At 39.7% G+C, this 13,248-nt stretch overlaps 1 protein-coding gene across 1 annotated transcript; it reads right to left on the reverse strand.

Annotated features, from left to right (window-relative positions):
* Positions 1–2,466: 2,466 nt before the first annotated feature.
* Positions 2,467–3,025, reverse strand: LOC147644188 (uncharacterized). Its single transcript, XM_086829853.1, has 2 exons — positions 2,678–3,025; positions 2,467–2,484 (listed from the first exon to the last, which is right to left on the reverse strand). Exons 1-2 carry the CDS (start codon positions 3,023–3,025, stop codon positions 2,467–2,469), a joined length of 366 nt encoding a protein of 121 aa, XP_086685979.1.
* Between the last annotated feature and the right edge of the window lie 10,223 nt (positions 3,026–13,248).

Below are 13,248 nucleotides of genomic sequence, written 5' to 3' on the forward strand. Positions count from 1 at the left end.
ATATTTTTATTGATCATATTTATTGTGGATCCTGTGTCTATAAGGCAATTGTATGTGCAACCTTTGTATGCTATTTCTATGTATTGGTGTTGTCCGGGGCTGTTAACCGAAAATGTTCGTTTGGTTCTGAGCTATTTAGATTTTGTTCATCTTTATTTTGGGTGTATTGGACCTGTTGTTGTTCATTAGTCAACCTATGGTATTGATTGTGGTCATAATACTGTTGTTCATTATAATTAGGTTGTATTTCTTCGTATTCGTGTTCGTGTGCGTCTTGAAATCTTAATTCGTCAATAGACATTTTGGTTTGTTCACTGTCCGATGGTCTTAGTCGTTTGGTAACCGGGAAGTTAGTATTTTTAGATGTAGAGGGTTGTTGTTGTTGAGGGTATGTATTTCCTTTAAAATGTGCTGTTTGAGGATTTTGAATTTTATTTGAATATTGTGGAAAAGGATTTTTGTGAGTAAATGGTTGTGTGTTCATGTATTGGTTGGGTCCGAAATGATTTGGCCACATAGTTTGGTTGTTAGGTATCTGTTGTGTATAGGTGGGTCTAAATGATTGCGTGTATTGATTAAAATTAGGTTGGAATGGTTGAGAATATTGTGGGTAACTTGGTCGATATTGGGTTTGTGTATTTGTATTGAATTTGTGTGGTTTAGAATTCTGATTAGGGTTTGAGTTTTTATTACAATTTTCTGGAATTATGTGGGAGATCTGAGAGGCTGAAAAGCATAAGAAAAATAGACATATTAAAGTCCTAAGAACGAATAACTCACCATCAACTTCAAAATCAGGGTCGGTACATCCATGCTTATTTATTTATTTATTTTTTTTGGGAACAAGGAGGTTTTTAAACTACGTTTAATTATCTCAAGTCGACTCGGAGGTCATCTTTTGATGGCCCCATTGTTATTACAATGGCCTCCTCGTGGTGTTCCCTGGGTACCGATTATATGTATGTACGCAATGTATTTTATAATCGGCAGCAAATTCGAGCGGCGAAAGAGTTTAAAATATAAATATGTATGTAAATTATCATTACAAAATCAAAAGAATTCAATATATTCGAAATTAACAACATATGAACACATATGTACATACATATCATACATGCAGGCACCTAACACGCATTTGGTCAACTTTGAGAGCCTACCTCAACAGAAGACGATTTCGGGTGTATTGTTGCACACATACATAAGTATGTATGTGAGTACGTTCTGTTTATAGTTGAAAAATAATGTCATAACTTTACCATAAATCTATTATTTTCTAGTTTACAATTAATTAATTAACTATACAATTAGTTTCTAATTATAATTTTATAAATATGCAAATGTACTGAAACAAATAAAAATGCTTTAATACAATATGGAATGCAATAATAATTTCTGGTCGGTCAAAAATGCCTTTTGGGAAATATATTGTCAGACAAAAAAAATTAAATTAAAATAAGTGGTAATTATAGTTAGATAACTTAAATAATTTGTCCCCCAATGCAAGCGCTAGCCGCTAAGTATTGCTGTGACGTCATAAGCAAGTGAGCCGCCGCTTCGGCCCACTGGCTGTGGTCGTCCAAATCTTTGAAAAAGACTCTGCCAACAGAAATTTGCACACGCATACAAACGTGTGAGCGCTTGTACACATATACACATATACACAGAAACGAGAGCACAGCGCAAAAAAACGCACCCCTGCTCATCCTTCCACGGTCGATCTGCCACTGAAAAGTGAATTCTTGTTGTGCTCGGTTTCGAACGACTGCTTCGAACTCGAAAAAGCCGAAGGCACTCTGGGGTTCTAGACATATCGTTCGGGTGCTCTGGGGTTCCAGGCTCAGCCGTTTTTGTGATAGTACTTTTTGGTACTGTTTGACACCTCTATGTGTTTCTTGCTTAGTAATGGAAGTTAACGTACAACAGAAGGAACTAAATTTAGATAAATGAACTTCTAAATGAATCTTAAATTGAGGAATATGAATTTTGAATAAATAGTCATAATGGTTTGTCGAGTTCTTATGTCGAACACTCGCTTTAATATTGTGGCAGGTATAACCGAGCGTTTTAATTCGTACTTCTTTATTTCACTCCACGCAACCGAATGTTCTACTTCTCCTGTTTCACATGATCTTAACATCTCTTAACATAGGCTTAACATAGATGGGCTCTCTGCTGGCCTACTACAATTCGGCCATCCTGACCATCTGGATCCCCTGATTCAGGTTTCTTTTGAGATAAACATTTTTTGTAACTAATTCTTCCCTTTCTTAAAGTAAGTTTATCGAATAATGGTTTCTATATGACTTCGTTCGTTTTCCAATCCAAGGTTTTATGTTTTCAGCACTCCAAACACCCCTGTATGGATTCCGAGAAACTTGAAAACCTTCAACATCCTTTAACAAAAACCTGTCATTACGAAGCACTTTACCTATTACATACGGGCCCTTATTCTTTGGGATTAACTTCCTAGCAACTCCCGTAGTACTGTCAAAATTTTTAACCATTACATAATCTCCTATAGCATAATCCTTTGGCTTTTTCCTTGTTTTATCATAATATGTTTCGTTATACGCCTGTGCTCGATTTTGATTATCTACAGCTAGTTTTCTATGTGACTTTGGCATTTTGCAATAATGGGTTCAGTAAAATCAATAAAAAAAATTCTTAATCTTCTTACGTTGTTGTTAACGTTGCTGCCGTTGTTACTTTTCCGTTGGCGGCATTCTCCTACGAAATGGCCCATCTCACCGCAAGCATAGTAGGATCCTGGTTGCCTTGATGGCTTGCGACAGTCCTTCGCAAAATGGCCCTTGGAGTTGCAGTTCTTACAGCGCAAGTTGTTGGCCTCCGACGTCTCCGGTGTCGACTTCTTCGTAGCATAGTTTCCGGCTTGTGGAAGGCGCACGTTGGCAAATGCCAGCAGCATTTGCTCAGGATCAGCGAATCTCTGGATGCGGGCTTGATCACGCAAGCTCGCCGATGGGATTCCGTTGATCAGATGCTCGAGTAGCTCCTCTGTGTCCATGTTGATGGTTTGGGACATCATTAATTTCTCTTCAAAATACATGGTGAAACGCTCATCCCTGTTCCATTTGCGTTGCTTAAATTTCCGACGGCGCTCTGCTTTAGACGCCGTTTTACCAAAAGCCACGATCAGTTGCTCGCACAACCGTTCAAACGAATCCAGCATTTGTGTAGGGTTGGCATGCAGCCAGCGTTGTGCGTTGCCTCTCAGTTTGTTGACGAGCAACATCCGCAGACTGTCGCCGTCAAGATTGTAAATCTGACCGAGGTTCCTGAGGTGATCCACCCAGTTTCGAGCGCAAATGTCGCCTTCGAAATCGATGTCCGCTTCCTTGGCAAAAGAGAGTGATCTAGCCCCGGCATGGCGTCTGTCTTCCTGGGCGCCGTCAGTACCGCAGCTTGGCTGTTGATGTTGTTGCTGGCTTTCGGCGCCTTGTTGTCGCGCCTGTATTGCGACGCGCGTCTCTCGTTGTTCCATTTGAATTCGTTGAATGGTGCTGAGTTCTTCGAATTGTTGTTGCTGAGCGGCGCCACGAGCTTCTGCTTGTTGCAACGCATTTTCCTGCGAAACGAGTGTGGCCCGTAGTTGTGCGATGATTTCTAGAAGTTCACGGTGGTCTGGAAAACTTTCGGCATCACTTTCCTGCAACGATTGGGTTGCATTTCCCGTCTCTGTGTTGACCTGTTGGGGTCCGGTGCTGGAGGTGCTGGTCCGATCGTCCAAAATTATCTGGCAGGCTTCCTCCTCTGGCATTTGACCTCGTTGCTCAGGTGGTATTTGCCCTTTTCAGCTGGATGACCGAAAAACTGTTTAAATTAATTTCGTACATTTCGTAGATTTATCCCACTTCTGAATTTGTGGCAGGTATAACCGAGCGTTTTAATTCGTACTTCTTTATTTCACTCCACGCAACCGAATGTTCTACTTCTCCTGTTTCACATGATCTTAACATCTCTTAACATAGGCTTAACATAGATGGGCTCTCTACTGGCCTACTACAATATGTAGTAGAGATTGGAAGAATGGCCAAGGGACAATGCCGAATTTTTAGTACCGTGACGTCGGGCAAAGACTTAGGGAATTGTTACCATTTTAATTCCCAAAATCTATCAGAAGCCCTAGTTCATCTATACACGAGTCAGCGTGAATACCTGTTATCAATTTGATCCATCCTCTTCTTTAGCGAATCTCTTCAATCAGATTATAATCGTGTACGACGCACTAATTTAATGTAGTAGCCAGCTAGACCCGAGCATTTGCCTAGCGAAAGAAGTACAAGGTCTCCTCTAGTAGTACTCAACACCCTCTATTAAAAGACTAACTAGTAAGAACCCTTACATATAATGGCACACTCACTATTTGGCATTACCAACTTGGCAACCCAACGTGAGCACGACTAGACTAGAACACGGGTACATTACACGTGTTATAAGAATATAAAGTTTATACAGTTTCATCTTAAATACCAGTGAGAATACATAAGAAAATTTCTGTGGAGCTATCCCTTATTGTCCTACGCCTTTCTAATTTATTTTCTTAATATTTCTCCTTACGACCTTGCCCTCATCGTTGCCAAATCCCAAAATATGCCGGCCCCTTCGGCCGTGAACCGGTCTCCAGGTCACAGAAAGGCCGATTCCGTCACCCGTGAATCTGTCTTCCCCGAATCGGAAGGAAGCTAATTGAAAAGGAAAAGCCGGCCCCGTCACTCGGAACCGGTTTCCATCAGGACGCAGGAAAAACAATATTCAAGCGGTTAAAGAAATGAGACAGTTACAGGTGAGCCGTTTTCCTTTGCTCAAAGAGCGCGAGCGGGTCAGAGAATGCGAAGGAGGATTACGAATTATAATAATATGTATTCGCTACTTACCATACGAGCTAACTTAGATTTTACGTTGCTTTCGTGGCTTAATTACTTCACAAAACTCATCTGCACAAAACGCCCTATCTACATATGTACATATGTATGTGTATACACATACATACATCGGTCTTATTTTATCGGTCTGCTGCTATTTTACACAGCAGGAAAAACAAAAAATGATTTCAATGTGTAAAGAGATTTAATGCGAAGTAAATGTAAACACGTCCTTTTGCTTGTGTTGATATGTACATATATTATTATAAAGGGCATCCATAAAAGGCAGACAAACGACATGGAAATTAAAGCGAAAACAATTGAGGATAGCATTAGCTGCACACGCCCATCCATTCAGAGGTCATTATCACACATCTCCATGCATTGTAGCACCACACATTCCACACAAACACACATTTAATTTAAATTCTTATTATCGAAAATTATAATCATTAAATTGTGAGAAGCAACACACTTAGTTAACATGCAAACAAACAACCTGGCAGCACGCCGGTAGTCAATTTCCTCGTACTCTCTCCTATATTTTCCATCGCGCATTCTAACACCTAACCGCAACAAGCACGTCCCTGGTGTTATACAGGCCACTTGAATGTACTGACCGCAGTGCATCAACGTCCATAAATAAAAATAAATAAAAAGGTTTATACTGAATTCAGTAAAACTTTGACTCCGTTAACCAATCAACTACATATGTCAAATCAACTATCATCATCAACCATCAACTATGTCAAATCATTGACCGACCGGAGTACAACCCGCAATGCAATTGGCGTAGAATCGAAAAGACGGTAGAGCAGTAGACCGCACAGCCGGACGGAAAGACAGACGTGACGGACAGATGGAGAGAGCAATTTAATAATATGTAACCAACATAAAATTCAAACAATAATTATAAAAAAAAACCTTACCATGAGCTGTTCATATTGGCAATCATACGCATTCAATGCGATGTCCCGCTTAAGCAATTCATTGTGAAGTTCGTCAATCTCCAGTTGTAGGCATCTAATATTTTGCGCATCACATTTTACCGATATCAGTTCCTGCTGCATTTGGTTACAGCGGCACTGAAACAGTTTATCAACAAAGTCATTAATTAGATTTATTTAAATTTAAAGGATACGTAAAACGTTTGAATACATTAAGCATGGCGTGGAGATGTTTTTATAAATTACTCTGTCAATTTTAATTTTACAAACAAAAACAATTGTATTCCAAAATCGGAAATGCTATTTTCAAACTACATATATCCATTTTCACATATATCACTATTATGTGGCATATGGTGGTTGCACGCATAAGAAATAAGTCAAACAAAAAAGAATAATTTTCAAATTCATTTAATTCTGTAATACTTGTGGGTATACAATATTCTTCGTTTCTCCATTCTCTGCGTAAATATAAAGACTATCTGCTTTTCCGACACGGGAACACGCAACATATAATTGTTCGTCTGAAAAACAATCTGCATCCAAATCTAGACCACACAACTCCAGAGATTGACCTTGAGCTTTATTAATGGTCACTGCGAACGCCAAACGAATGGGAAACTGCAATCTCTTGAACTGGACCGGTGTATCAGTCGGGATCAGAGGAATCCTAGGAATGAGGACATCTTCACCTTTGAAAGGACCTGTTATGATCGTTGCTTCTACTACGTTGTTCATCAATTTCTTGACTGCGAGTCGCGTACCGTTGCAGAGTTTCGACTGATTTATATTCCGGAGCATGATAATCGGCACACCTATTTTTAATTTCAATATGTTTGGTGGCATTCCAGGCAGATCAAGTGAGTTTAGAAATTCCGTAGGCTAATTAACTGCTCCCTCTGCCTCCACAACGGGGTCTATCGACTTACATGTAATTTCGTCAGTTCCTATGTGTAACGGGCAGTGTATAGATCATTGGCGCCATCTAGATCGTATATCTAATGGACGAGTGTTGAATACATGAAGCGCCATCTATGACTCGGTTGCGAAACAACAATAAACATAGAAATGCATTTTTGTTTACCGATAATATGCAGGTCTGCATATTACGAATACCGATAATACGTAGGTCTGCATTGGCGTTAATGGGGATGGGATTAACGCTTACGGTGTTCGGCTTAACCCTATAGGGCTGTTCGCCTCGTGCATTCTTTTCAATTCGAGCTTGCAGACAGTGAAGTTGTGCGATTTTATATTACCTTTGGCCAAACCACGCTGTTCGGAGCAGACCGCTAGCGCCTAATCATGCGCGCATGGGTGTATGGCTGCACCTGCTGCGCTCTTAGCATTTCTCTTTGTTTATCTATTTCTCTCTCTCTTCTTCTTCTGTTGCCTTATCTATGCTAAGCTACATTTTAAGATTATGTATATATGTTGAAGTCAATAATTCGATCGGTAGTTGCAGCTCCGACCAGAGAGAAACGAAAATATACACAGCATTTAATTAACCGATTCGTGCATTGTAATTATTGCTTAAGGGTGGCAAATTCGTTGTCTTCCCCATAAACATTTTGGTGACCCCGACGTGATTCTTTGGTTCGAAGCCTGCAACCCGGTGTTCGTTGTTTAATATCGTTTAAACAAATCGCTTTGCTTCGCTGTCGCTTACCCTCATTCGGTCATAAGCACACAAGTAAACTCTCATACACACATACCTTGTACATAACAAGCTGAGTGCATATAGCCGGCCTCTGATTTTCGGTTTAATCGCGCTGTTTAACAAAAGCTGTGTTGTGCCAAATATTGTAAAAAAAGGCAGACAATTACAATAACAACATTGTCGAGGTTCCGTTGCATCTCGGTGACGCTGATTAACCTCTAATTTGCGCGGTGAAAACTAAACGGGTTCCTATATACCGAAGCAGTCAGACATTTTCCTATTGTTATACCCTTGCAGGGTATTATAATTTCAGTCAGAAGTTTGCAACGCAGTGAAGGAGGCACCTCCGACTATATAAAGTATATATATTCTTGATCAGGACCAACAGCCGAGTCGATCTAGCCATGTCCGTCTGTCCGTCTGTCCGTCTGTCCGTTTCTACGCAAACTAGTCTCTCAGTTTTGAAGCTATCTGAATGAAACTTTGCAGTTAGTCTTCTATATACTCTCACTCGGCAGATATGTCGGAACGGGCCGGATCGGACGACTATATCATATAGCTGCCATAGGAATGATCGGAAAAAGATTACAAAAACATTTTTAGTTTTCAACAGAATTTGATCAAATTTAAGATATAGCCATTTCATATTATTCTACAATTTTGTGTACAATTTTATGAAAATCGGACGACTATATCATATAGCTCCCATAGGAACGATCGAGAAATTTGAGAGGAATGAGAATGGCGGTGGCTGTTGTCGGAAGACTGACAATAGCGGTGGCGATAACATTTTTAGTTTTCAACAGAATTTAATCAAATTTGAGATATAGCCATTTCATATTATTCAACAATTTTGTGTAAAATTTTACGAAAATTGGACGACTATATCATATAGCTCCTATAGGAACGATCGAGAAATTAATTCAATTAAAAAGTATAACATTTTCAGTTTTCAACAGATTTTTATCAAATTTGATACATAGCCATTTTATAAGAAATAAAAGAAGTTAATAAAATTAAAGATTATAACTTCTTCAGTTTTCACCAGATTTTCATAAAATATCATTTTATTTTAATCAAAATTTTGTGTAAAGTTATAAAAAAAACCGGACTACTATATAACGAACGATCAAAAAATGAATACAATTAAAAATTATAACGTTTGCAGTTTTCAGCAGATTTTCATTAAATTTGAAATATAGCGTTTTATATCAGTCTTGAATTTTGTTGCAAATTTTATGAAAATCGACTATATCACATAGGTGCCATACAAACGATCGTTAGATGTGGAGCAAAAATGCAAATCGGTGAATGTAAAACTGAAAATATAAAAATACGTATAGGTGAATGAAATGAGAGCAGGTATTACTTTATTGTTTTTTTTAACATTAATATAAATATTTTATATTGTATGGAAGGAATCCAGGAAGTCATCGAAGTTCTATCTGCAAGGGTATATAAACTTCGGCGTGCCGAAGTTTGCTTCCTTTCTTGTTAATTCTTTTCACGTGAGAAAATAAAGATGTCTAACACGGAAAATTCGGTTCAGCATCAAAATGAGCCGCCAAGTGACGTGGACTTTTACCGAGCCAAGGCCCATTCCCTTTTGCGGCAATTGAGCTCGATGAATTATTTCATAAATCCGGAGACTGTAGATCAGTTTGATGAAGCTGATTTACTGGCGCGACTGGAGTGGATTAATTCATTAAATTTGGCCTTTGATTCCGCTCAGACTTCGCTGGAAAAATTGGACTTTTCGGAGATAGCAAGCGACCATCGGATTGAGTTCTCCACGGTGTTCATGGATGTGAAGGCGAAGATAAATCGAGGTTGAGCGGCGCTTCGCAAATCTCAATAGCCGGCTGCAACCGCTGCAAATTCAACATCCATCGACATAATTAATCATCCGGATCTTTCTTTCCGATCTAGGAAGCCTCGGTTGCCAATTTTGAAGATAGCTCGGTTCTATGGATCCTACTCTGATTGGCCGGATTTTATTGCAACGTTCAGCACGGTCATCGGAAACGACGAAGAGCTAAGTGATATTGAAATATTGCAATATCTAAGGTCAAGTTTTGGCGGTGTGGCTCTAGAGACCATACGTTCGCTTGAGCCCTCGAATGCCAATTATAAAAAGGCTTTGGATTTACTTACAAATCGATTCGATAATAAAGTTCTACATTTTCAGGCACACGTACAGGCAATATTTGGGTTAAAAGGTGTCGAGAAGGGATCAGCCAAGGGTCTTCGCGAGTTAAGCGATTGCATGAATTCGCATCTGCGAGCAATCCGTACCCTGGCCACTACGCAACAAATCTTGGACGGATTGCTGATTCACATCGTCGCACGGAAGCTCGATCAGAGGACGCGGGAAAAATGGGAGGAGGATTTGTCCATCAACAACCTAGCTACGTGGGATTCTATGGAGTCGTTCTTGCAAAGGAGGTGTAGGATTATGGAAAATTCGGATCAAGCCTTGGTAACGCAAACACCAAGCCGGCAGGTGGGAAAAGCCCTGCATGGGTATAGCTTCATTGCTTCAGTTGGTAGCTCAAATCTTCCCCTATGTACGTTTTGTGATGCGAGGGATCATTATTTGCCAAAGTGCTCTCGATTTCTAAATTTGAGCCCGAATCTGCGATTTAGAGAAGCAAAGAAGTTGCACCTGTGCCTCAACTGTTTGCGCAAGGGGCATAGGTTGCAGCAATGCAAGTCAACGCACTGCAGATACTGTCATATGAAGCACCACTCATTGTTGCATTTTAATCAGGACCCATCTGTACCATCCACCACCTCATCTCTATCATCCGATCCATTTCCCAACTCTCAGCCAGCATCATCACATTCATCATCGCATTCATCATCGCATTCATCATCGCATTCATCATCGCATTCATCATCCCAACCTAATCACCGTTCATCGAACCCTCCACCAAGCCCCACAGATATTTTGCCTGTTGATTACGTGTTGCTTCCAACCGCGATCATATATTTGAGAAACAAGGCTGGAGAATTTGTGCCTTGCCGAGCATTCTTAGACTCGGCTTCTCAACTAAACTTCATAACGTCTCGTCTAGTGAATCAACTTAATTTGAATTGTAGAAAGTCGCATACCCTAGTCGCTGGGATTGGGGAATCCTCTCTGAATTCCGATACGGCAGTCGACATTGTAGCGCAATCCCAGGATGCAAGCTATCGTGCCTCATTCTCCGCGGTTGTGACTGACAGTATCGCTGATTATCAGCCTCATTTTAACATAAATGCCACATCGTGGAAAATTCCGCAAAATATTTCGCTTGCTGATCCTCATTTTAATCGGTCAGAGCGGATTGATCTTATAATTGGTGCTGGACTCTTCTTCAAAATAATGGCTACGGGACAAATTTATTTGGGTAGCGCGTTGCCAACCCTTCAGAACACCAAACTTGGTTGGATCGTGTCTGGAGGGCTGCCAGTGCGTAACTCCTCAGTCTGTCTCAGCTGCCGTCGTCAAGGATCCACAAAATCGCCAAGCTAGCCGTTTTGCCCCACGATGCCGATGAAGTTGAAACAGTACCTCTTCCAACGGGGGGAGTATGTTCGGAGCAGACCGCTAGCGCCTAATCATGCGCGCATGGGTGTATGGCTGCACCTGCTGCGCTCTTAGCATTTCTCTTTGTTTATCTATTTCTCTCTCTCTTCTTCTTCTGTCGCCTTATCTATGCTAAGCTACATTTTAAGATTATGTATATATGTTGAAGTCAATAATTCGATCGGTAGTTGCAACTCCGACCAGAGAGAAACGAAAACATACACAGCATTTAATTAACCGATTCGTGCGTTGTAATTATTGCTTAAGGGTGGCAAATTCGTTGTCTTCCCCATAAACACATGCCAAAGAGGTTAGAGACGGTCACGAAATTTTTGAAGGCAATTAAGTGCCAAGTGAATTCAAGACCGCTTTCTGAGCTCAATGGCGGTCAGCGGAACAGAAGGAAAATATTCAGAAGAGGCGCTCTGCAGGGGTGAGTTCTGGCAAAATTCACCATATTCGAACGCAACCCTAACGAGGCTCGGAAATTATTTTAGGGTGGCCTAGAACCTGTCTCTCGGCCCATAACAGAATTGGCGCTGAGAAGTCTGGCTAAGCAGATGCGGGTAGAAATAATTCAAGCGATCGTCAGCCGCCTGCCCCAGTCAACTGCCCCAGCTAAGTGCACCCAGCCAAGTGCGGCCAAGAAGGGCTGCCGACAGTAGCTCGGCAGCCAAATAGGAGTTTTCAAGCAATGACTGTTGACCTGATCGAGCGCCACCGTAATCACCAGGAAACTTTCGCTATGGATTTGTTTTTGTGCCAATCGTTAATTTTATATCAGTTTTTGCTAAAATATCGGTGCATATAGGCCAGTGAAATACATGAATTGGGCCATAGCCTGAACCATGGTGTGAAGATTAAATTAATTTAATTTCGCGAAATGTCGAGGAGTATTTTTTTAGCTACTCTATATAATTTACCGCTGTCAAGATTATTCCTCACCATGAAATTATTCAAGTAATTGCAAATGAACCCCAGTCCCAAGCCTAAATATGAAGTCAAAGGAGTGGATATAAATAGGTAAGAATATACTTAAGTAATATTAGTTGTAGTAGGTTTTCCAATTAAAAATTAAGAGTTCTTACTTCTATTATTTAAACGGTAAAAGATAAAGTTAAAATCAGTACGAAGTTTTTGATTTTTGATTTTTTGATTTTTAATGTCGACCAAGTGAAATAGAGGAGCAGTGTGTTGATGAGTTTGTAAACAAACAAAAAGCAAAAACATAAGTAGAGAAAATGCACGCATAGAAAAAGGTTGCATATCTTCGGGCTCAGATAAGGAAAATATTGTGTTTGTTGTTTTTGGGCTTATATTTTACTTTCAGCTACACTGCCATCAAATGGAAGCGCTTTCATCGATGGATAAATAAAAGTATGGTGAGCGTTCCCAAATATTTATCTGGTAAAGACACACTATAATCCCTGTTCACCCGAATGATATACCCGTTGGCAGCATGAAATAATAAAAATACAAAAAAGCTTGATTTAATGATTGAATATTGAATGAAAAGAAATAATTATGCATGCACTTAAAAAAATCATTTGAACGAAAATCTTTTAAATAATTAAGACATATACTATCCGCCTCTCCTCCGTTTTAAATCGACAGTTAAATTGAGCATAAATAGTGATGAATGAAATTGAGAAAAAAAAAACTGTCAACTAAGCTGTTATGAATTATCATTATATTTTGTTTTTAGCTAATATATGATATTACTAGTAATACTGTACATATTTAGTAATTAAAATTTTAAAGCTTGGTTTCAGATGCTATTATATAATATAAAACAAGAATTATCGGAAGAACACAGCTGAATTAGAGGAAAAGGAATATGAATGTAGGGAATTTAATATATTTCGTTTCGTATGTTAATAAACAAATTATAATGATTGAGTAAGCAATACTTTTAACTCCATGCTGATCGGGAGGTCGTCGTGAAAGCTCTTGGAATCAAGGGGTCAATTATAAATATTTACGTGTTGATATTGACCATGGCAGGGTGGGCATGAAACACCTCAATAACATCTGCAGGTGCGAAAGCTATACGCTGAAAGGATTCTTCTTTCTATGCTTCAGTCTGTCTGTCGCCTATGCTTATTCCTCTTTCCGGTTAGTTAATTTTCTTGATTTAGCACGCAATTTTTAGTTATTAAAGATTACCCAAGAGCCCCAATGACTGTA

This window comes from Drosophila serrata, unplaced genomic scaffold (assembly GCF_035046125.1).
Source record: "Drosophila serrata isolate PLE 108 unplaced genomic scaffold, ASM3504612v1 contig_224, whole genome shotgun sequence".
NCBI classification, from domain to species: Eukaryota; Metazoa; Arthropoda; class Insecta; order Diptera; family Drosophilidae; genus Drosophila; species Drosophila serrata.

Bases quoted from the DNA above. Each gene is read 5' to 3' on its own strand.
- LOC147644188 (XM_086829853.1), bottom strand. From the start codon at position 3,025: ATGGACACAGAGGAGCTACTCGAGCATCTGATCAACGGAATCCCATCG.